This window comes from Triticum aestivum, chromosome 2D (genome assembly GCF_018294505.1).
Source record: "Triticum aestivum cultivar Chinese Spring chromosome 2D, IWGSC CS RefSeq v2.1, whole genome shotgun sequence".
Taxonomy (NCBI): Eukaryota; Viridiplantae; Streptophyta; class Magnoliopsida; order Poales; family Poaceae; genus Triticum; species Triticum aestivum.
This window is the reverse complement of record NC_057799.1, coordinates 646,434,207-646,457,002: the sequence shown is the minus strand read 5'-3', so window position 1 is coordinate 646,457,002 and position 22,796 is coordinate 646,434,207. Positions and strand designations below refer to the sequence as shown.

The 22,796-nt window shown below is 45.1% G+C and overlaps 3 protein-coding genes, 1 non-coding gene and 1 pseudogene across 4 annotated transcripts; 2 read left to right on the top strand and 3 right to left on the bottom strand.

The window, feature by feature from the left end:
- Positions 1 to 704: 704 nt before the first annotated feature.
- TRNAK-UUU (transfer RNA lysine (anticodon UUU)) lies at positions 705 to 777 on the bottom strand. The gene has a single exon. It is a non-coding gene; the product is annotated as a tRNA-Lys (tRNA).
- An 8,492-nt stretch (positions 778 to 9,269) lies between these two features.
- LOC123056163 (protein FAR1-RELATED SEQUENCE 5-like) lies at positions 9,270 to 12,527 on the bottom strand (annotated as a pseudogene).
- Positions 12,528 to 13,220: 693 nt separating this feature from the next.
- On the top strand, positions 13,221 to 16,251 carry LOC123055342 (uncharacterized). Its single transcript, XM_044479339.1, has 5 exons — positions 13,221 to 13,447; positions 13,974 to 14,108; positions 14,231 to 15,184; positions 15,285 to 15,440; positions 15,574 to 16,251. The coding sequence occupies exons 2-5, from the start codon at positions 14,001 to 14,003 to the stop codon at positions 15,907 to 15,909; spliced, it is 1,554 nt and encodes a 517-aa protein (XP_044335274.1). The 5' UTR covers positions 13,221 to 13,447; positions 13,974 to 14,000; the 3' UTR covers positions 15,910 to 16,251.
- Positions 16,252 to 16,812: 561 nt separating this feature from the next.
- On the bottom strand, positions 16,813 to 18,500 carry LOC123055341 (uncharacterized). The gene is made up of 2 exons (XM_044479338.1): positions 18,303 to 18,500; positions 16,813 to 17,806 (listed from the first exon to the last, which is right to left on the bottom strand). The coding sequence occupies exons 1-2, from the start codon at positions 18,390 to 18,392 to the stop codon at positions 17,036 to 17,038; spliced, it is 861 nt and encodes a 286-aa protein (XP_044335273.1). The 5' UTR covers positions 18,393 to 18,500; the 3' UTR covers positions 16,813 to 17,035.
- Positions 18,501 to 20,197: 1,697 nt separating this feature from the next.
- On the top strand, positions 20,198 to 21,645 carry LOC123055340 (thioredoxin-like 4, chloroplastic). Its single transcript, XM_044479337.1, has 3 exons — positions 20,198 to 20,698; positions 20,789 to 20,949; positions 21,184 to 21,645. The coding sequence occupies exons 1-3, from the start codon at positions 20,249 to 20,251 to the stop codon at positions 21,212 to 21,214; spliced, it is 642 nt and encodes a 213-aa protein (XP_044335272.1). The 5' UTR covers positions 20,198 to 20,248; the 3' UTR covers positions 21,215 to 21,645.
- The last annotated feature ends 1,151 nt before the right edge of the window (positions 21,646 to 22,796 follow it).

The following is a 22,796-nucleotide window of genomic DNA, read 5'->3' as shown; positions in this document are numbered from 1 at the left end:
TGCCATGCAGAAAATCAAGGAAATATTTCCTGGATTTTCGGATGACCCGGCTTATCTTTGCAGTTATCCTTATTTAGCAGAATCTAGTGAGTGTTCCATTAAAAGGAAAGAGAGCTATTCGTTGTAGGATTGATCCAGACAACCCAACCTAAGTCACCTATTGCGCCTAACCTAAGTATAGTGCCAGTGGTCGGCGAGGAGAAGTTCATTCCTGTAGAGAAGAGAGGGGATCCTATTTCCTTTCCCCCTTTCCCAGTATGGCAACCTTATCTTCCAGCATGAAAGTTGGTATCAGAATGAAACAATCCAATCCATACTTGTGGAGTGCTCAGTTCAGTTCCTGATTTATCTCAAGCCTAAACCGGAAAAGGAAACCTATTACCCGGGGTCCCCCCTTTCGGCTATCTCATATGCTGTTCCTCGACTCTCAGGAAGGTAAGATCATCAATCAATAGTAGGCTGCTGCTCTGTGCAGTTAAAGATGGGATCCAACCTGTTCTGTTTGCTTGTTTCCTATAATCTGTGCTCGATTCCATATTTCTGTATCCTTCGATTCCCGGGACAGATCTGATCTCCTTTATACTTACCTCAAACAATGAGCGAAGTCGAGATGTTGATGAGAAAGGGGCTTTTCTCAAGGCCAAAGAGTGCTCTTTGAAGGCTACTATGCATCCTTACGAATACAAGAGTGGTTTTTTTTGTTTTGGGTATAGCAGGACTTGAACCTGCGACCATTAGGTTAAAAGCCCAATGCTCTACCAACTGAGCTATACACCCGATTTTACAAGAAGGCTTGGTGCGGAAAAGAAAAGAGGGCGGCCTGGCCCCTTTTCTTCTTATCATATCACAAGGGCGCGGCTCTGTATGGTATAGTACTGTGGAGCAAGTCTGGGAGTCCTTTCCACTCATTGAGGATTCTATCTAAAAAAGAAGGTCAACGGGGGAGACTACTTTGAAGTCCGGGCTGAACAAACTACTTCTCCTGCTACCAAAACAGAGAAATAAGGAAATAAGATGGATTCGTCTAATAAAATACCCAATGCCTGTAGTTGAAGAATTGTTGGATGAGTTATCTTGTGCTGTTTGGTTTACTAAGCTGGATCTGAGAGCTGGTTACCTTTCAGTGTTGTTTATTGTTCACAGCTGGATTGAGCTCAGTTGAGAGTGTCATGCTCTGTCAATATCTGTTGCAGGAGTTGTCATTCTCTGTTACTAGAGTTGTCAATCTCAGATGCAGGAGTTGTCAGTTGCAGCCATTCTCGCTGTGTCAAGCTTGTGACTTGCGTTGTATCAGGTTGGTAACAGCTTGTATCTCGATAGGACTGAATGTAGCCAGGAGTTGTCTTAGGTTAGTCTAATGTGCCAAAACGTTAGTCAAACCACCTAGGTTGTGTTTGTTCTGGAGAGTTCAGCTAGTCCGAGTGATCTGGGTTATCCTACGTTTTATCCCTGTTTCGATCTTTTTTTCGACTATAGGGGTTTTGTAGCAGCCCAGCAGCATCCGTGTGACAGAGACTAAAGACCCCCCCCCTTTAGTACCGGTTCGGCACGAACCGCCACTAAAGGCCCACCACGTGGCGTGAGCTCGCGCCGTGGTATGGGGGACCTTTAGTACCGGTTGGTGTTACCAACCGGTATTAAAGGTATTTTTTCTTTGAATTGTTTTTTTGAAAATTTTGGAATTTTTTTTTGATTTTTTCAATTTTCTGAATTATTTGATGATTTAGTCTCTAATCACCTCTCTTAACTGCTCAAGTGTGGATCACTCATTCCAAATCATCTAACTTCCCGGCCGGTCACCCATCCTCTCACTCCCCCATCCTGAGCACGCTTAACTTCGGAGTTCTATTCCCCCTACTTTCCAAGTCTACACTTGTTGTTTTCCTGACAAATGTAAGCTGTCAATCCTATTAACCCTCAGCAGTTTAGCTTGAGCACTAGGTCACACGTTTCACCGTTTGAGTTTGAAACTATTATTCTAAAAAACAGTAATTATTTAGTAACACTAATATTTCTTGAATAAGTTTGACCATAGTTTGACCACAGTTTGACCATAGTTTGACCAGATTTGACCAAAATTAAAAAAATTGAAATAATTATTTAGTAACACTAATATTCTTGAATAATTATGTAGTAACATTAGTACTTCTTGAATAAGTAGTTTGACCATAGTTTGACCAGATTTAACCAAAATTAAAAAAACTGAAATTTGAGCATATCTTTTTTTCCTTTTAGAATTTGAGGATTCTAAAAAATGCAAACAGGCCGTAGGCTGTCAAAATCGGATGCGGAATTTCGTGCTGAATTTTTTGATATATTATACGTTTTTTCCGACATCGTATGCAAAAGTTATAGCCGTTTTACATTTTCCCTACACTTTTTGTAAAACATGTCCAAATTTAAGTTTTCAAATTTTCCTAAATAGTAGATGTAGTAATATAACTACCTCTCGAAGGATTTTATTTTTTGAAGTTTTTATCATTTTCTTTTGATTTTTTCAAAACTGAAATGGCGATACACATGGGGGGTAGAGTTTGAAAATTGCGCTATAGTCCCGGTTTGTGTCTGCAACCAGGACTATAGGTCAGACCCCTTTAGTCCCGGTTCATGGCACGAACCGGTACTTAAGGTTAGCCCTTTAGTACCGGTTTGTGCCACGAACCGGTATTAAAGGTGATCGTGGGGCCCCGGCCTGACGCCAGCCTCCCACCACCCCTTTAGTACCGGTTCGTGGTACGAACCGGTACTAAAGGTTCAACACGAACCGGCATTAATGTATAGCCGTTCGAACCGGCACTAATGGTACCATTAGTACCGGGCTAAAATCAAACCGGAACTAATGTGTCTCACATTAGGTCCTTTTTCTACTAGTGCCCGTACAGGATCCGGAGAGGCGGGGTTTCGGAGACCTGCTCTCCTGTCAACCATGTACGTGGTGGACAGGATGGAGTCGCCGGCGGCAGCAGCAGCAAAAGAACGATGGTGGGCGTGCGCGTGGAGCAGGTGTGATCTGTTCGTGGTGGCTAGAGTTAGGAGACACCGCACACTTATATAGGCGCAGCCGCGTGGAGAGACATGGGCTCGACCCGAGCTCGGCTCGGCTCATTCCCGCAACCCGCGTCGCGCCGCGTCAAGGCGTGGGATGGCATGGCGGCGGAGGAGGAGTGCGCGAGGGCCTCTTCTATTCTCAAGCTCCAATAGCATGTAGAAGAGAAACCCTTATGAAAAGGTCCAACTCCTTCTCCACTAGCGGGGATTAAACTTCCCACTACACCTAGTGCCACATAGCCCACATGGGCCCTTAGAGATTTTCTAAAATTGTTGGATGGGCCTAAAGCCCACCCCATATTTCAACATCATGGGCCGCAAGTTTTTGCTTCTTCTTGTTCTTGCTCTTTGGTATGGAAAGTCTTGGCTGATTTGGTTTCTCAGGGAGGAGCATGGAGCAGCCAGTTGTTGCTTCCAATGGCAGCGGCAACATCTTCAGTTTGGGTTGTGGCTAATTCAACTTTGCAAGCTTCTTCTCCATCTCTTTCCAATTACATCTTGTTGCCTGTTGTTCATATATTAGTTTCAAAGTTTTTTTTAAGGTCTTGTAGCTCACCAGGTTGTTGCTCTGTATAACATCTCTCTACTACTCTTTCTTCAGCTCATAGGCATTGATTGTGCTCTTCTCTTCTTACTTGCTTCTTCAGGCCATTGTAATACCTACTGTACTTTGCATTTGAGCTGAATGAAATTGGCACCGGTTGGTACCTTTCCTTGTTCAACAAAAAAAATTAGGCTTTTGGTGGGGGGGGGGGCTATGGTCCCCCTAACATATTGCCAGAGGATGGAGATTCCATGCATGAAAACAAGGGAACAACTACTCTTGGTTTTCTTACCTGTGTACGCCATGTTTTCCCACGGTCTCTTCTCTAGTTCTCTTGCCTTATGCTTTTGAGCACCCGTTCACTCGCTTCCCGCGACTCCTGGACTCCTGTTGGTTATTGATAGTGCTGAAAATCTGGGTGAACTTCTTTGTGACGATCACATTGAAAACTTTCCGTATGTGGTTTTTTCATTCTGTATATCTATTATTTACTTGACCGATGCTTGCGCAATGCCTTAATTTAACTTTTCATGTCTATGTTTTCCAGTTTGAAATGAGGGAACCTGAGATGGGTCAGATAGTCTTGCAATATTTCAGTTGTGGAGAAAGAAGCAAAGGTTCTCAAGGAAAAGAGTGAACATGAGCCCCGTGTGAACATTTATGCTAGTCGTTTATTTTCTTGATAGTATAAGAGTTTATTGATGCCTATTAGTAGTCTTAAAATAAATTCTTTACACCCAACGGGATTACCTTTCCCATGTCCCTGCTCCCTCTCAATGCCTTAATCTTCTTCATCCTTGCTAGGTTCCATAGCCACTCGTGCTTCAACGGCTCATTGATTAAGAATTAGTGTGTGGACGACCAACTGCAAGAGATGAATGACAAGGTCAAGAACTCTCTCTCCATAAGGGCTTCGGATGGATCAAGGTCAAGTGCACAAAAGTAGTCGATGGGTTTCAAGATCAAGATCAAGGTCAGCATACCACCTTTGACCTTTTTCTTGGATGCTCTTGTTCAGAATTATGTTGGTTTCATGATTATAACCCTATTTTTAATAAATATTTTTTAAACCTCCATGATGAGTTATCTGGAAAGGATGTGCATCTTTTGATAGTTGCAACATGTTGCAGCAAAACAATAGTATAAATTGAGAGGTAAAGCGGACTCCTGAATTGCAAATACATCTATCAATCAGTCTACCTAGATGGACCAACGTAGCAGTAGAGGATATACTGGAGCCAAGAATGCATCCGTAAATCCTTGGGAATGCAACTGTGCTTGAGGGTATGGTAGTAAATCCATGGTCATATGCCAACATTTACCAATGAAATCCATTCGTTCATTGGGCCTGATCATACCAAGGTTAATAACGACGACATCAATCAGAAGAGGATGTTTGTGAAACAACACTTCACAGAGAAAAGTTTTGTTATATTCTCACTTTTTTCTTATGAATAACTGTGCTAGGGCTGGTGGCGCTTCTATACATACAAGTCGATGATTGATGGATCAGCTCGGTGTCGGTGTGCCAATCCATCGATATTTCGTTTTCTCGCTTTGAAGCTTTCTGAACTACTTAACCAGGGTAGTAGTGAACTGATTTCTCATTGATGAAATTATTGTAATTATCCGTTTCTATTTATCAAAATAAAAATCGTGTGGGAGACGTATTAATATGTTCATTGGCCGCTCATCTGATCTTGTATGTGTATATATTGTCAGTATGTATGCAGTGAATCAGTTGAGAGTGATGATGCACTGCAAAGCTTCGGTTTCCTTCCTTTTGAAGCTTTCATAAACCTATTAAGGATCAGTTAGAAGGTAGGCAGTACAAACTACAAAATAAGGTAATAATGATGAACTCATATAGTGCTATGTGGTACAATTTCAGTAACGGAGCTTGGAATTATTGTCTTTTCTATGCATAAAAGAATAATGCATAAGGATATTATTTCTTCGTTCTCACTAAGTGTCCATTATACGGCCGCATCCTATGATATAATCGCATTCTCTTTCTTGCTCGTCGCACATTTGCTTGGTAGTCGTTATTTTGATGTTTGTTTTTTTTTCATAAATTTGGTTACTTCCACCCTTTAGGAGAAACTCAAACAAATAATCTACTAACTTAGAATATGGGCTCATGTGGCGTGAGTTCAACGAGGGTTGGGGCAATAGAAGGAAGGTACAAGTGGGCGAAGGAAGATGTGTGGGGTCATTGGCGTTGAGCTTGCATGTGGTTCCCAGAGGGCCGGCAATGAGCACCTTGTCGGGCTTAAACTCATTCCTAATAAGGGTGAGGTAGCGCCCTAAATTTGATGTTGGACAAGGTGATGGTGTCCGATCCGTGGCAAATTGATAGGAGAGGGGATGCTAGGTAAGCGGAAGTACAAGGAGAAGGGAGATGACAGTCATGAAATCTGTTTTTTTTCATGAAACAATTAATGGTAGAAAGAAAAGGGAAATGATTCAAAACAGTCGGCTCAAAAAGAATGCTCCGTCGATCGCGTGCATCACCATTCGATTGTGCTTGATCCTGCGGCTAGGACGTGCTTTACTGGGATAAGAGATTCGTTCGGCACATTCACTACAACACCCTCAACCTTATCTCTTCGCTCGTCTTCTTCCTCCTCGAAGCTCGACCGCTTCGTCCAAATCAAACATCAAATCCCCCTCAGTTGCTCCCCCGCAGCTCGTAGAGCTGCGACGCAAGCTGCCACCATTGCTGTTGCAAGTTGTTGTTGTCACCAGCGCTGCAAGGTGTGGTGGTCTATGCTCTTATCTGTCTTCTTCAATAGATCACCACCTCCAGAATCCTCGCTAATGATGGCTTTTCCCACGTTTGTAGAACCCACCATGGATGCACCTCCCTCCCACAAACTAGATGTCCAACTTTGTGGCCCGCGCTCCCCCAAGCGAACGTGGGGAAGAGAGATGCTCGCATGGCCGGCAACAGATGCTTCAAAGCTAACAATTAGGTTCGCAGCATGACAGATGTTGCATTACTTGGGCTTTGCAACATGGGTTGTGTTGCGATGGGGGCGGGGGACGAATCGAACGATGATAGGGTTCACAACATGGGGTGGGTTTTCTCTCAAAAAAACATGGGGTGGGTTTCACAAATGGCTAGTGTTGCAATGGGTTCATAACACGACCAGCGTTGCAATGCAGGGAGGCAAATCTAACGGCCACATCCGGCAGCTAGGAGGCAACCGATAATTCTCGATTATCAGTCGGAAGACGCATAGCAGCATCCTAAAAAAACACGGAGGTACTATTCTGAGCTCGAGCTCAGATGAGCTCTATATCTTAGCCGTCAGCTCACACCTAGATTCGCACCAGCTTTGGTATATCTCATCGTATATGAAGTAGTATATGCTGCCTTTTCAGAGCCCTTGGCCCACTCAACCACCGCTTTTAATGCGAACGTTGTCACCGCCCGCGAGGCGGATCAGAAGCGACCGCACTACATGTCCCACGGCTCAGAAGTGAGTCATCTAACGGGATCCATCCAACTGAGGCATTTATTGTGGCAAACCCATCGTCCCTTCCTCCCGAAGATTCGTTCCCCTCTGTCTCCATCTTCTTCCTCTTCACCAACAAGGGCATTCAGGTCTTCAGTCCCTGCGGCTCCAAATGGATCGTAGTCGCCAGTCCTTTCTTCACCACCTTGATCCGCCTCCATGTAAGCCTGCAAGCGCGGCTGCTCTTCATATGATTCATCTTCATCTGAGACCAACCCAGCGACGTTCGAGAAGGAGCTCTGTTGCGGACGCACAAATGCTTCAGATAATCAGGGGTCGGTCGGATACTTAATCAAACTACTAATGCATCCAAAAAGATTCGCATGTAAACTTTTGGTCACCTCAAATGATCCGTAGGACACCACCAAATCTGCAGTGTCTTCGGATTCATTTTCTGCTACCTGGTTCACACAGCTCTTCCCCCCTGAAATCTGAAGACATACCACTAGCATTAATCAGAAGAACCAATAAAGATTAGCCAAGAAGAAAGCAGATGATCACTACAGCGTACCTCGTTGATGATCGCCGGCAAGGCATATCTGGTGAGCCATGTGAGTACGGAAGCAAATACACCGCTGCCTGATGCCTCCATCTCCTTCTCCGCTCAAACACAAGCTCGCCGGCGTCATGGGGCATTTACATGGGGGATTTTTTTACATACGAAAACATCATGCCAAACAGTTTACCTGCTGTGAAGCATCGACGGCCGGAACTTAGATTACAATCCAGAAAACAGATAGCGAACGAGAACACATCTGCATCTCTTTCAATATTCAGGAGTGTACAAGTTTTCAGATAACGAATCAGAACAATTCAGCCACTCCCGCTGCACCAAAAGGCCAAGGTTTTACCTTCAAAAGCATGCACACAAATTCATCAAAACCTGGGGACAAGCCAACATTTTGAAACAAAAGCAGTGACACAATCTGACATACTCCGTATATAATATTACTCATGCACTGTCTGAAAACTAACCACGGTCTGATCACACTGAAGCTAAAACATGATACCTACATTCATATGCCTCAATGGCAAATAAGATAACTGAAAGACATCATGAGCCACATCAGCTTCTACATTCCATTTGCCAGGTGCCAGCCTTAGTTCCATTGCTTTATTATAATTATTTCATCGGTGCCCCTCGACGCCACAGTTCTTGCATTTGGCAGCTTCCAAGGCTGCTTAGGGACATCACCAGGGTCAGGGCATGTACTTCGCTTATGCCCTTGCTTTCTGCAAATCGTGCAAAACCTAGTCCTCTTGCTTAGAACTTCATATGGAGCCTTCTTCATATTTGTCGCTGGCCGTCCCATATCTTTCTGTTTTGCTGGAGCCAGTAGTCCTTCCAACATGTTGCTTGTCCTGGACACAGAATCATTGTCCGCTAAATCAGCAGTACCTCCATCGACGATCATGTTTTGTTCCACTTCAACTCTTTTTTGTCTCATCCTGGACTAGCACGCCCGTCATTATCACACTCTGGAAATGATTGTTGACTCCAACAAACAACCCGAAAGGCATATCATACAGGTTGGTCCTGTATGTGGTGTCGAATGTTATCACGTCTCCAAAAAAACGTGTACTGCAACCTTCTACTACCAGTTGCCCACATAAGGTTCTTGATCCTGCCCTCAGTGTCAGCCTGAACCCGGTATGTGAAATGCATATCCTTGGTTCCAATGTCTGAAACGATCAACGATCATGTTTTGTTCCACTGCAACCATCTCCATGGGGCTCTGATTTACGGCACCACTGTCCGCCAGTCTGGCCAAGACCATCCCTAACTTCTACATAGGATACCATCACTATCAAGTTGGACTTGAACAACTACAGCAACCGATTGTAGGCTTCAACGCTAGTGTCGCCCAGCCTGACTAGATCCATGGCGTGCAAGTACATCGTGAAGTGTCTGTACGATAAAGGGTTGTTCTGTATGCTGTCCTTTTGGTATTGTATCAAATGAGGTGGCAGAACGTCGCAAGCATCCCTCGTACATCTCTTCACTATATGCTTAGCTGGTATTTCTTTAGCCCTAATGAAATTTAGCACCTGCACAAAACATTTTTTCCTGATTTCAGGCCCATGCTTCATATGTGATAGCTTCGAAATTAGATATACGTCATTCACCAAACGCAGACACTCTAACATACCTTCAGTACATGGCTACACAGCAGGCCCATGTGTGCAAATTGCCCACACTCGCAGTCGAATTCATTGCCCAAGCATTGTAACCTTGTATGAAATTTTCGACCACTTCTCTCTTTTCTCTGCTTCACTATAGGTCGCGATGTATGTCTTATGTTTTTGAATCTCTTCAACCTGATAAGCCCCGCACTCATACAAAATGTGTCCAAAATGCTCAAACATAGCCCTTGTGTATATCTTGCTGGCGTGCCTCTCCACTGCAAGGTTCGCTCTCAGTAGTGGTCTCCCCTGAAATTTTGACACCCATCAGTATTAAAAATTTGTTTCTTATGCAGCAATGGGCAGCCAAGCCAACAGTTAAAACATAATCCCTCCGTCCCATAATTCACTAGTGTCAAAAACGCTCTTATATTATGGGATGAAGGGAGTACTAAAAAACAATAAAATAAATAGACAATATGCTTACAATCCTAGTTCGTTTCTCCTCATAGTTCTCCTCAGACTCCCTGTCAAACTGAAGCCTCATATGGTTCACACTCTCACTCCTTTGTGTGCTAGTCATCTTCGCACAAAACACACCCTTAAAAAAGGCTTATACCATTTATGCCTAATCTCAAAAAGCTGTGTCATGTAAGGATGTGTTCTTAGCTTGTATTTGTCAAACAACATTTCCCATCCTCTCTCAAATTCATCTACTGTCAACATGTGGTTTACCACCTTAGGCCTCGTTTGACAAGAAGGGTTTTCAAGTCTCTAGAGGGGTGGGGATTTGAGGGGATTTGGTGGATCCCTCCCCTCCACCCAATTCCCCTCACATCCATTCATCTTCCTAAAAAAACTCGTTTGGTAGGCGGAGCATGGAGGAGCCGTGCGCTGCCGCTGCGCTCGAGGCCGGGCTTCCGCGAGTCTCTCCACGAGGGTTCTGAAACGCATGGGTACAAGAGGATTGGAAGGGACCGGAGGGGGGTGGGCTGTGCAAACCCCACGTATCAAATGGGCCATCGGGGCTTTATGGGGTTTCTGACCCTCCTAGGGACTATCCTCTGAAAACCCCCTCAATCCCTCCATGTCAAACGAGGCCTTATGGAATTCTTCTCCGAACTCGTTTTTTTGGTGTACAAAACTCCCAACGACTCCTTTGCTTTTTATTTAGCACATGCCATTTGCACCACCGATGAGTCGTGTCTGGCATGATGCTTTTGATAGCTAGCTCCATTGCACGATTTTGGTCTGAAAAAACAGATACACATCAGTTCACAACTATCGTCATCCACCCATACCATATAAACATCTATGAACCTACTCAGACGTTCGTAGCAACAGAAAAACAAGTTTCACCTGTGAGTATGGTGACTGGTGGAGATCCACCCATCATTCTGAGGAACTCCAAGAATAGCCAGTCGAAACTCTTTTTTGTCTCATCCTGGACTAGCACGCCCGTCATTATCACACTCTGGAAATGATTGTTGACTCCAACAAACAACCCGAAAGGCATATCATACAGGTTGGTCCTGTATGTGGTGTCGAATGTTATCATGTCTCCAAAAAAACGTGTACTGCAACCTTCTGCTACCAGTTGCCCAAATAAGGTTCTTGATCCTGCCCTCAGTGTCAGCCTGAACCCGGTATGTGAAATGTAGATCCTTGGCTCCAATGTCTGCAAAAACTTCCACTGTCTTCCTCACATCATCATCCGCTTGGTCCCTGTTTATCTGCCCACACAGATTTCGCAATGACCTTTTGGTGAAGGGAACATTCTCCATTGAACCGAAAAAGCCACCTATGATACTATAAACCTTGCCCAGATTCACATTGTTTTGCCTGAGTTGCTTTATGAGATCTCTCAGGTACACGTCAATATGCTTATGTGATGGCCAATGGATTTTGTCAGCAAAATTAGGCGAAAGTGAGTGGTTATGATTTTCTCTATGCTCTGCAATATACCGCCCGTTGTCTTCTGCCCGTAGAAGTCCACACCAGCTTTACCCTGCATCAGGTTATGTACAAACTTTCAATCAGCTTCTAAGATGAAACTTGTACTCCACTGTATGTGATTTACTGACAACAAATATCTCACAGCAACAAAATGTACTCACCAAGCAGCCACAGACTATTTCCTGTATGCATTTTACCCACTCCACATTTGGCTGACTCTTCCCGTAGCGAATGGCAAAACATTTTTCCCATGAATACAGATTATAGAAGTCATAAGCCTCGCCCAAGGAGTCAAATGTAGTGCCAAGAACATTTTCAGCAGGCTTCTCTGCAAAACATCTTACAACCTTCTCGAACGCACTGATTCGATTCGGGACACGGTGTCATGTTTGGTGCAGCAGCACCAATCCTCAGACTGCAAACACCAGGCAGTAAGCATGAATTATCTGAATGCATGGTACAAACTCCTCTGAACACACAAAGCTATAGCTGCCTGATTTCTTTACTGCAGTCCAATTTTCTTTACTGTAGTCTTTGCATCGCTGATATCAAGGGGTTTCAGTTTAATTCAGTTTGCTAACTACTCTGAACCCAAAAACCTATAGATCCCTGATTTTTTTTAGTTTTGTCATTTTTATGTACTATTTTTTTCATCAGTCATCACTCAAGGAAGCTTTTCATTATTTTACTCTCAAGTATCTGAATGCAGTGAACTTACTCCTCCCAACCCAGACAAATAGAGCTGCCTGATTTTTTTACTGCAGTCATTTTTTTCTGTTCTAAAATCTTTGCATCTCGCACATCAAGGAACTTCAACTAAATACAGTGTAAAATCTACTCTTAAACCATATTGCTATAGTTGCCTTATTTACTCACTGCTGTCAATTATGCTTTACTAAGAACTTTGCATCTCCGATGACATAACATTTTTTTATCTGAATGTTAATTATGTGAATCAAGTTTAGTTACTTATCTGAACCCACAATACTATAGCAGCCTGGTTTCGTTACTGCTAGCAATTTTCCTTAATTAAAATCTTTGTATGTCTCATATCATGGGTGGTTCAAGTAAATGCAGTCTACTAAATACTCTGAATCCAGAAAGCTATAGCTGCCTCATTTCTCTACTAACGTCAATCTTTATCTAGTGACATCTTTGCATCTCTGATAACATAAGGAAGCTTTACCACTGACCTTTGCATCTCTGATTCCATCCGGGCGCCAGGGGATTCCTCTTCCCCGTCGAGAGCTCGGACTTTGGAGGGGAGCTTTTCCTTCTGCCGCTGCAGCCTCCGCCGCCGCCAAGATCTGTGCTTCGCCGCTCTCGGCCGCCATCTGCTGCTCCGGCAACGCTTGCTCCGCCACCACACCGCCATTCACAACTACATGGGGGAGGCACCAGACTCTCTCCTACCCCCTCAAGAAGAGCAGATCTAAATCATGGGGAAAAGCAAATCGTAGTCAAGAAGCTAACTCAGATGCGCTAGACAAGCTCGAAGCATCCGCGTACCCGCCGATCGGCTGCACAAAAAGCTCCATGGATCGCCGCCGCCGCTCCGAATCTCTATCTCCCACTCGTCGCCTTCAAACCACCACTCGCCTTGCAAAAGAACACGCTGGACCCTGCATTCAATTTGACTCAGGGCCGGCCGGACGGTAAAGCGAACTTCCCGATCCACGGATCAGACGGCGGCTCCGATTCTGATCCATGGAACAGCTCCCCGGCGGCAAACTTCTGTCATCCCGATCGTTAAACTTGGCCCAGTGTACACCGCTGCCGCGTACGTATTTCGGAACAGTACTCGATTTCTGGACGACCAACAGCGGTAGTATAAAATAATCGCACACATCCATAGGCGCCAGCCAACCTGTGGATAACGAGAGCATTTGAGCTCGTGCACAGTTACTCCGCGTCCAAAAAAACAGCCTTTCTTTTGGAAGAATAGTAATAGTAAAATAAAAATCTAAAAAATAAACTGGAAACAAGAATTGCCCAGAAATAAAGGTTGGGAGAACACAGCTCACGTTGGATGTGAGATGTGCGGCCCAGATTAATCTATGTCTCCCCTTCTTCGTCCCGGCTGCCAGCACAGCTAGGGTTAGCGCGGCGGCGACCTTGGATCCAGGCGATTAATGGCGCGGCGGTGAGCTCCTGCGTGTTCGCCGGCGGGACTTTCCCTTGTTCCGGCGAGCCCGTTGGGAGAGGCTTCTCCCCATTCGTGCTCCCTTCTCCGGCGCCGCTACTCAATCAATAGGTACCTCAGTTCGAATCCCTGTTAAGAATTGATGGCCGCGTTCCTCAATTCCTTGGAGAAAAACAGTCACGAGGGTGATTGCTGAATGGAGGCTAGGATTTTGGTTAATTATCCAGTTCCAATCCTACGATCACCATTGCAAAATTTTGAATTTTCATATGAGCGGATCCCCATTGTAGTGTATAATGTACTGATGTTCCTTCAGGCCGACTTTAAATATGAAGTAGCTTCAGGTTGCTGGTTTATTTATTCTTCTCCCAGCCAAGGCTAGTAACCTGTAATGTAAGTCAGAGTTACAAAAATAAAAAGGGAAAAATCCTGTGTTGTAAGATACCTGATATAAGTTTGTTGCCAAATTATGTTACCTGTTTTGTCCTAGAACAGAGTTGAGTTGGCGGGATTCATGATCACAATTGCTCTCTGAAACCAGTGATAATGATGCTTGCTGAAACCAATGATAAGGATTGCTTGCTGAAACGATTCACCGTGAGATTTATCTGGTTTGTACTTCTTTGCTGCCACGCAGATCGATCTATCTATCGGATCCACTCTGATGGAGAAACAGAGCAGCCAAGAACTTTCGATCGAAAACAAGAGCGCTGGTTTCAGTAGGGTGGAGAAACAGAAGCTGGCAGAGATTCAACTTCAACTTCTACCCTATGTAAGGATCGAGATGCCTTATTTATGTCGGGTATTACCGACTCTTTTAAAAAGCACAATCTTAGCAAGGGGAGCGTGACATTTGAATTTATGCCACAACTTGAATTCTTATACTCATTACAGGACGTTTTGCGCGACATACTGTCACGGTTGTCGATCAAGGATGTCGTGAGGATGAGCACGCTTTCTCGTGAATGGAGACAGCAGCAGATATGCCACCCAGATCTGGTCTTCACCAAAGACACCTTTGGCATCAGTACTGACCCAGATCCGGACTTCACCAAAACCATTAATGCCATCATTAGAGACACGGATACTAAACGAGCATCCTGGACTGCTGAATTCATCGTCAATGTGGACAGTGTATTGCGCCCACTGTGGTCTACTTCCACTACAACTACGACTACGCTGGACAAGTTTGCTATCGAATTTGGTCTCCTCAGAAAGCATAAGTATCACATTGATAGATGGGTTAACTTTTCCATTGCGTCAAGGGCCAAGTACATTGCTTTCGATTTCACGTTTGATATCGATTGCGTTGGCCCTGGATGTGACCAGTACAAGGATGTTTTCCCGCTGTGCAAGCTCAGCGGCCCAAGCGGCTCTTGTGTCACATCTCTTGTTCTGGGCTATGTATGGTTAAAGCTGCCCCCCAGTTTCTGCGGTATCACAAACCTTACGAAACTCACACTAAAAACGGTGTCCATCAATGGAGGTGATCTCCAGCGCCTGTTGCTAAGTTGTGCTCTTCTCGAGCATATAAACATAGAGTGGTGCTCCCCCTTGTCAAGTTTACGCATAGGGCAGGAACTGTGCAGGTTGCAGTACCTGCGTGTGCGCCGTTCTGAACTGGAAATGTTAGAGTTGCATGCTCCAAATCTTACCAAATTTGAGTTCGACAAAGATCTCGCACAAATTGTGCTCAGTGATTGCTTGAGGTTGTCGGAGGCAACCTTTTTATCAAACATGAGGACTCAAGAGTTCAATGATTATGATTTCGATGACTTGGCCTTCACCTTCACCGAGCTTGCTCTTCCTTATGTGCAAAAACTATTTCTACTTTTGAATTTGGACCAGGTCTGCTCTAGAAAGAAGTGCTTTGTTTTACTTTATTTAAAATTTTGCTATCACAAAGTTTAATTATTAATTTTGTATCCGTGCACTGTTTCTCTTCCAGGTGCTAAGATTCAGTGAAAACCAGACTAGCTTCATCAATTTGAGGCATCTGAACATGAACCTTGAGATCGGGTGGGATCCATATGATGATAGTTGGGCAATAGGGTTTATTCATCTTTTGCAATTATCACCTCTCTTAGAAGAATTAGAACTGCATGTAAGTAATTCAACTGTTGATTATGAAAAAAAATCAACACATTAATTAGGATAGTTATGTCTGTTGCTTCTGTTTAACCCCTGCCCCCCTGAAGAATATTTATAGTGAAATTAACGGATATATGTGTGTGCAGGTTGGTCGTGATAGATTTTGCCCTCCTACTATGAGGATGGTGACGGCTGTGCAAGGGCCTCTGCATCATCACCTGAAGAGTGTCCACATGTCTGGATTTTGTGATGTATTGGGGCTAGCTGAGCTGGCGCTCTACATCCTTGGGAATGCTACTGTACTTGAACGTATGGTGGTAGATCCAGTGGCGTATGCCGAGACTCTTCACACTGATGATATCTATTCAGTCAGCAAGGCTGGTATTATCGAGGGGGACCATTACCACGTCGATCAGAATAGGATGTTTGCAGAGCAAATCCTTGGCAGTGAGGAGTTCCGTCATATCGTCACCATTTTGTGAAGTACAATGCTGGGGCTGGAGATACTATTTATATATGCCAACGATTGATGGATATGGGCGTGGTGGAAAAAGGATCGATCGGGAGCTTTATGAAGATTTATAATAATACTCAGAAGGGAAGCATTCATGTACAAGCCGAATGACTGGATGCAGTAGTGTGTGCACCAAAATTCAGTGTTGTCTGCATTTTGGTTGTAGTCTGGGTTAACTATGCTTTCGGTCTAAGTTTTTGTGTGTGGCTTTGCTATTATGAACATAAGCAGTTGTTAGCAATTCTAGAGTAACTGATATAATGTGCTACACTGTCAGTAATAAAATCATGGAATCATTCATCTCATCTCATGCATGGTCTGTGTATGATGCTGTCAAGATTCAGTGTTTTCCTTGCTGCAACTAATCTTCCCCCAGTTCCTTCACAATACTACATTCTTCTCCGAACCAAGAAAATCAGAGAAGTCGCTCCTTCTAACTACATAGAGATTCTAGTAGTTAAGTTCTAAATAATCACCCACTAATTCACCCTTCTAATTAACTGCAAAAGGGATCTCAGCAGAGAAATTTTAGTGAGAGGAGAAGAGGGAATATGAAGGGAGTTCTGCATATTTTGGCCTATAAAGAGTTCAAATTTTTTCTTGCTTGAAAGAATCGCAGACGAAGTTTAATTTTATAAGAGTCTCAGAATATTTTCTTGTCGGTTAAAAAAAGGAAAATGAGGGGACAGAGCCAACCATTAAAGCAGAACATTATCTTAATGTGCAAGAGGGATGCAACCCTTCCAAATTACTTGCCACTTCAAACTTTTTCACTTCTTGAAAAACAAGAAATTAGCAGCTTCTCAACACATACACTTGCAGTGCTGTAACTATATAGGAGCTCCACAAAAGGAGAGGGAACTGCGTGCAATGCAACCATGAACAAATCCATCACTTCAGCAACATTACAGGAAATGACAAAAATGTTTGTCTTACAAGAGCCAATCTAAGACTGTCTAATAAGTATTCATAAATACTTCCAGGCTCATGACATTATTACAGAACCTGTCGATACATACATATCGTTCTTAATTTGTTTCTCCTTGGGACAGGATATTGATCTCCACACTTCTTGCTGGGGGCTATTATCAGTCTTACTTCCTTACCTTTTTGGGCAGCCGGCATCCATTATGCGCGAGCTGCGTCACATCATGGACGTGCATGATAGGAGACGGGGTTCTCACTCTTTCACCCCGGAAACCGTCTGCAAAGCCCATGATCACCTTCTTCTTCTTCCTGAAAAAGGAGTATCCTTTCACCTTCACAATGACAGACTTGAGGCCAATCTTGCTGGCAACTCGCCCCATGTGTTCCCCTGTTGCTTCACCAGCATACCGAGCAAGACGAGACCGCCCCTTTCGATCCTCCAAACAGCCAGCGGAAGCCCCAGCCTTCCTGTTCCCCTTGACGTCCGTCACGGTCACAAAGGTCTTCTTCCCCTTGAGCGTGACATGGAGAACGTCCCTCTTTACTCGCGGTGCCCCTGCTGGCCGCAGCATTTCCATGTTAAACCGGCCCGACCTGCCACCACCGGCTGTGAATCCGTTTCCACCCATCCTGGCACCACCGGGTGTGAATCCAATTCCACCCATCCTGCTATCACCGGCTGTGAATCCAATTCTGCCCATCCTGCCATCACCGACTGTGAATCCGTTTCCACCCATCCTGCCATCACTGGCTGTGAATCCGTTTCCACCCATCCTGCCATCGCTGGCTGTGAATCCATTTCCACCCATCCTGCCACCACCTGCTGTGAATCCGTTCTCAGCAAAGTGACGGGGAAAACCGCCGTCAGTCTGGTTCCGTGCTTGCATGATGAGGCGGCTCATCGGATCACCGGCGTTCGCGAGCTCCTGCAGTGGGCCCTGCAAAAGCACAAATTGAGATTCAAATCGTATCAAGCACCAGATAACAAGATGGACCGCTCTGTTCATGTCTAAGCAAAACTGGGTAAAAAAGCAGGAGTATATAGCAATGCGGCTGTAAGAATTAAGATCACACAATAAGATTCATGGCCATAGTAGCAAGATTTGTGGTCAACAGCATCAGCAGCACTGGACTTAGTTAATTTGGTAGGTTAGTTGGCAATGGCAAAGGGGCCGGCACCCTTAGAACAGCAGTAGAACACCTCCGTTTTCTTCTTCTATCCATTCCCCATGAAATGAAATTACATCGCAGTTGAATTGGTAGGAAGCATGCGCACACTTGCCCAGCTGACGAATCTATCATACCTCTCTGTTTCAGTTCAAGATTCGATTCAGTCTACCTAGTTACCATCGTACTGCCAGTTAGATGGATCTGGATCGAGTTTCTTGCCGGGAAATGCAATGGAAGGGAGGGATGGGGAGCTGGTGAACGTACCTTGTCAGTGGACAGCAGCCGCTGGGCGCCCGGCGAGGAGAGCGGCCGTAGGAGCGCTCGGCCGGCGAGCCCAAGCGCCCTCGCCGCCATCGCCCTCTGCTGGGCCAGGAGGAGGACGAGATCCGGTCGTGGCCGCGGCGGCGGCAGGGCGAGGCTGTTGCGAAGATTCGAGTGCGTCTCTCGTATGGCTTAGGCCGTCTTTCCTTCTTGGGCTTTAACTGGACCTGCCTACCGTTTAGTGCCCACATCAAATTTTCTGACTTGTCTAAAAAAAAAAAATTCAAATTTTCTGACTTTTTTTTACTTCCAAAAAGGTGAGCCGAAGGGGGTTAAATAGGGTGACGGAATGAACCAGAGGTGATACTCCCGCCATTTTTTCTGGGGACGCACGCGTGTTGGTGCCATCCCCGCGCTTGCACAAGCCCTGTCGCCGTGTTTTCTCTCCCTGCATGTAGTGAGTCTGGCTCCCCGGAAACAATCGACTCAGGCGTTCCTCGAGCGCTAGCCTGAGATGTGCTTCAAAGTTTGTGTGGCCCACTTTGACAATGCAACCCAGCTAACCAAACGGGCCAAATTTGCTCCCAAGAGCTTGCATGGGGCTTGCGAGCAGCCGTACACGCCCCGAGGGGACCTCCTATACGACACATTTTGCGTCAAAACAACGACACGACGCATACGGAAGCCCAACTGGGTTGGCCCATTGGTAGGCACCCAAGCGAATGGCACTATAATCAAATCGGGGCAGCGTAAAAATCCTAAAATAGCGGTTCACTCTCATGGGTTCGAACTCCTGACGGCTCGTCCTAGACTGCTTGTTGCTAGCCACTGAAGCTGGTGAGCATTCATGATTTTCTGTAGTGCGGAGACTTTATGAACTGACACGAGAGGCAGATCAAACATTTATGAACTTTTTCAAACATTTCCTAAAAATTAAAAAAAAATTCTGGAAAAGAAAACAAAATTTGAAATACTAAACTTTTTTGGAATAAGTAAACAAAAATTGAAATTTCGAACTTTTTAAAAGCATGAATAGAAAAAATGAAATTCTAAACATTTTTTGTAATTTTGAAACATTTTTTGAAAAAAGTTAAGTTCTGAAATATAATAACTAAAAACATGATTTTTGAAAAACTTCGAACAATTTTTAAAAAGGAATTTGTTTTATAATTTTGGACAAATTTTAAAGATTTAATTTTTTTAATTGGAACAATTAATAAATCTCAAAAAATGATAACGTGGCAAAATATTAAATTATGTTGTTTAAAGAACCAAACATATTTTGTAATTTTTAAACAAAATTTGAAGTTCTGATCATTTTTTGAAAATTGTGAATTTATGGTAAAAAATGATAAAGATAAACAAAAAAGAAAAAAAGAAAATAAAAAGTAAAAACCAGCTAAAATGGTTCAGGGACCTTCTAGAGGATTCCTAAAACCGATAAAAAACCAGCCGAGGTTCTTATAACCGGAAACAACCTATGCACACCGCTAAAATGGGTCAGCTCAATTGCTCAATATGTCGACCATACCTATGCGAATCAGTAATACTTGACAGAGAGAGCATCACATAGGGTTTTTCCTCCCCAAGCGCAAGCCATGAGCCGTAAACAGCGAGCCCGCTATTTAATTGTGTGTGATTTTTGCATGGCATTTAAATTGTGGATGTATCTAAAATTAAAAATACGTTTAGATATATCCATTTCTACGACAAGTAATTCCGGACGGAGGAGAACAGTACAAGGCAAAAACATCCGTGCAAAAAAAAAGGCAAAATATCAAAGACTTGGCGCGCGCACACCAAATCAATCCCAGCCACAAATGTAGATCTTCTTGTACCTTCTCTCGTCAGACTTTTTATAAAAGAGAAAAAAAAAGAAAAAAATCCCACGCAATATCCACAACACCACCTCAAGACAGCAGCCACCACAAATCCACGAGAATGCAGCCATGATCGGCTCCTTCCTCCCCCTCCCCACCACCATCACCACCACCTCCGGCCGCCCCCTTCCGCCCCGCGCCACCACAACGACCCTCCCCTTCCCAACGACCCCGCTCCGCCTCGGCCGCCGGCAGATCCGCGTCTCCGTGTCGTCGTCGTCGTCGGAGAGCAACGAGGAGGGCGTGGGGAGCACCAACGGGTCGCTTCCGGGGCTTCCCCCCGTTGGCGAGGAGGAGGAGGAGGACGACGAGTCCTGCCCGGTGGAGTGCGTGACGGAGTTCAAGACGGACGAGGAGTTCAGCCGGTTCCTGGAGCGGTCGAGGGCGACGGGCGCGCTGGTGGTGGTGGACTTCTTCCGGCCCTCCTGCGGCAGCTGCAAGTACATCGAGCAGGGCTTCATGAAGCTCTGCAAGGGCTCCGGCGACCACGGCTCCCCCGTCATCTTCCTCAAGCACAACGTCCGTCCCCTCCCCCCTACACCAGCAAATCTTGATTAGTCAAAAAATTATCTTATTTGCATCTGAAAGAGAAGCTATGCATGCTTGCAGGTGATTGACGAGTACGACGAGCAGTCGGAGGTGGCGGACCGGCTGCGCATCAAGGTGGTGCCGCTCTTCCATTTCTACAAGGCCGGGGTCCTGGTGGAGTCCTTCGCCACCCGGGACAAGGAGAGGATCACCGCCGCCATTGCCAAGTACACATCACCTGAGTAAGCACGCATCACACGCACCAATCCATTATTTATGAGCCTCTAAACTGATAAGATCTCCTTGATAAATCGCCTACACATGCTTGCCTTGGAAACTGTTTTTTTATAATGTTCCTTGGAAGCAGTTAGTGAAATGAATGACACATGAATCTGCTCCTATGAACTAACTAATTCTCTTAGTATTAACCAGTCCATGACAGTCTACCTGAAGATCTCTGTATTTCCCCTTTGCAGGCAGGAGCCTGAGACGGAGCCGGAGGAGTAATTTCTACTCCAAATACGTACATACATCAAGAGCCATCTAGCTAGCCTGGTAATCGAGTGGTCTGCCAAAGCTAGCTAGTGAACCTGCATTGTAGCAGGAAAAACTGGGATTGGTTTTTATAATAAAGCAGAGCATATCATGAAATAGTTGTATGCAAAGGGATCCATGTAGAATGGTCGAGGATAGATCCTGGTTGATTACTCAATGCCATTCCAGATCCAGCGACCCCCCGTTGCAAAATTTCAGTAGTTGACCTGATCATTTCAACACCTGAATTCTACTCTGTTTTTGTCCTAAAACAGAGTTCTATTCTATGTGTTTTTTTGCCTCAGAACAAATTAAGTTGAAATGGTGTGATTCATGATTGCTTGATGAAAACTATAGGGACACAATGCTTTATCTAGCTTGTGCTTCCTCGCTTGACACCGATATATACTCATATCTATAATTGTATATCGGCGTAACCCCCATGGACAAACTAGCTAGCCAAGAATGCTTCAACAGAGTCACTAAGAAACCGAAGGCTATTTTTATCCGAGTCTTAAATAACAGTTTTAGGAAGGAGTGTGGCTATTGCACATGTAGCACTAATGGACATGATGTTTTGAGTGACATATTGTCACGGTCATCACTAAAAGAAGTCGTGAGGATGAGCGTGGTTTCTATTGACTGGACATGGCTCAAGATATGCCACCCTGACCTTGTCATCTCTGGTAGATATACAACCAGGATTACTAACCGGGCATCCACGATTGCCGAATTCATTGCCAACGTGGACAGTGTATTGTGCCCACTGTTCTCTACTTCTACGACAACTACCATTATGTTGGATAAGTTTAGAGTAAATTGCACAAAACCACCACTTTGAGAGCTAGGTTTGCAGAAAACACTACGTTACATTTTCGTGACAGAAAGCACCATGTCTACCGTAAACATTTTGCAAATAACACTGAACGGCGGATTTAACTCGGTTGAGCACGTTTATGACAGCTGGGGCCTTTTTTTGCCTACGTGGCATAACATTTCGTGTCAGACCATTTGTGATCAAAATTTACATACTAGTCCTTCAATTTTACAAAGACACCCCTGAATCAAAAAGTAAAAAAGCAATTAGACCCTGCAGAGGTTGGCTTCGTGGGGGCAGGCGGGGAGGAGGAGATGGACGAGGACGGCGCACGGAGGCGGGGGAGGAGGAGATAGACGAGGACGGCGCACGGAGGCGGGGAAGGAGCAGGTGGTGCTGATGTGGGGCTACCTCTCCGGCGTCTCGCTGCAGCGCTCGCTGCTGCTTCGCCCCGTGCCCGTAAGGTTGCCCCCGGCGGTGGCCGACGACGCCTGGAGGGATGTCTGCGGCTGTGGGTGCGGCTTCACCATGGCCATCTCCGGTGACGCCTGACGCTCTCGATTCGCCATGGCCATGGCCATCTCCGGTGATGCCTCGCGCTCTCGATTCATCACGAGCTCATCAAGGAGGGCCACCGGATCTGCGCTGCGCGAGGGCAACCGCGACGGAGGGCCGCCAGATCTGCGCTGCACGGCGTTGAACACCTCCTTCGTGCAGGAGGCCAAACCAGGGCAGCGG

Coding starts and splice junctions, on each gene's coding strand:
- LOC123055342 (XM_044479339.1), top strand. CDS start 14,001: ATGGAGAAACAGAGCAGCCAAGAACTTTCGATCGAAAACAAGAGCGCT. Junction 14,109..14,230: donor AACTTCAACTTCTACCCTAT/GTAAGGATCGAG, acceptor TACTCATTACAG/GACGTTTTGCGCGACATACT. Junction 15,185..15,284: donor TACTTTTGAATTTGGACCAG/GTCTGCTCTAGA, acceptor TTTCTCTTCCAG/GTGCTAAGATTCAGTGAAAA.
- LOC123055341 (XM_044479338.1), bottom strand. CDS start 18,392: ATGGCGGCGAGGGCGCTTGGGCTCGCCGGCCGAGCGCTCCTACGGCCG. Junction 17,807..18,302: donor GGCTGCTGTCCACTGACAAG/GTACGTTCACCA, acceptor GTGCTTTTGCAG/GGCCCACTGCAGGAGCTCGC.
- LOC123055340 (XM_044479337.1), top strand. CDS start 20,249: ATGATCGGCTCCTTCCTCCCCCTCCCCACCACCATCACCACCACCTCC. Junction 20,699..20,788: donor TCATCTTCCTCAAGCACAAC/GTCCGTCCCCTC, acceptor GCATGCTTGCAG/GTGATTGACGAGTACGACGA. Junction 20,950..21,183: donor GCCAAGTACACATCACCTGA/GTAAGCACGCAT, acceptor TCCCCTTTGCAG/GCAGGAGCCTGAGACGGAGC.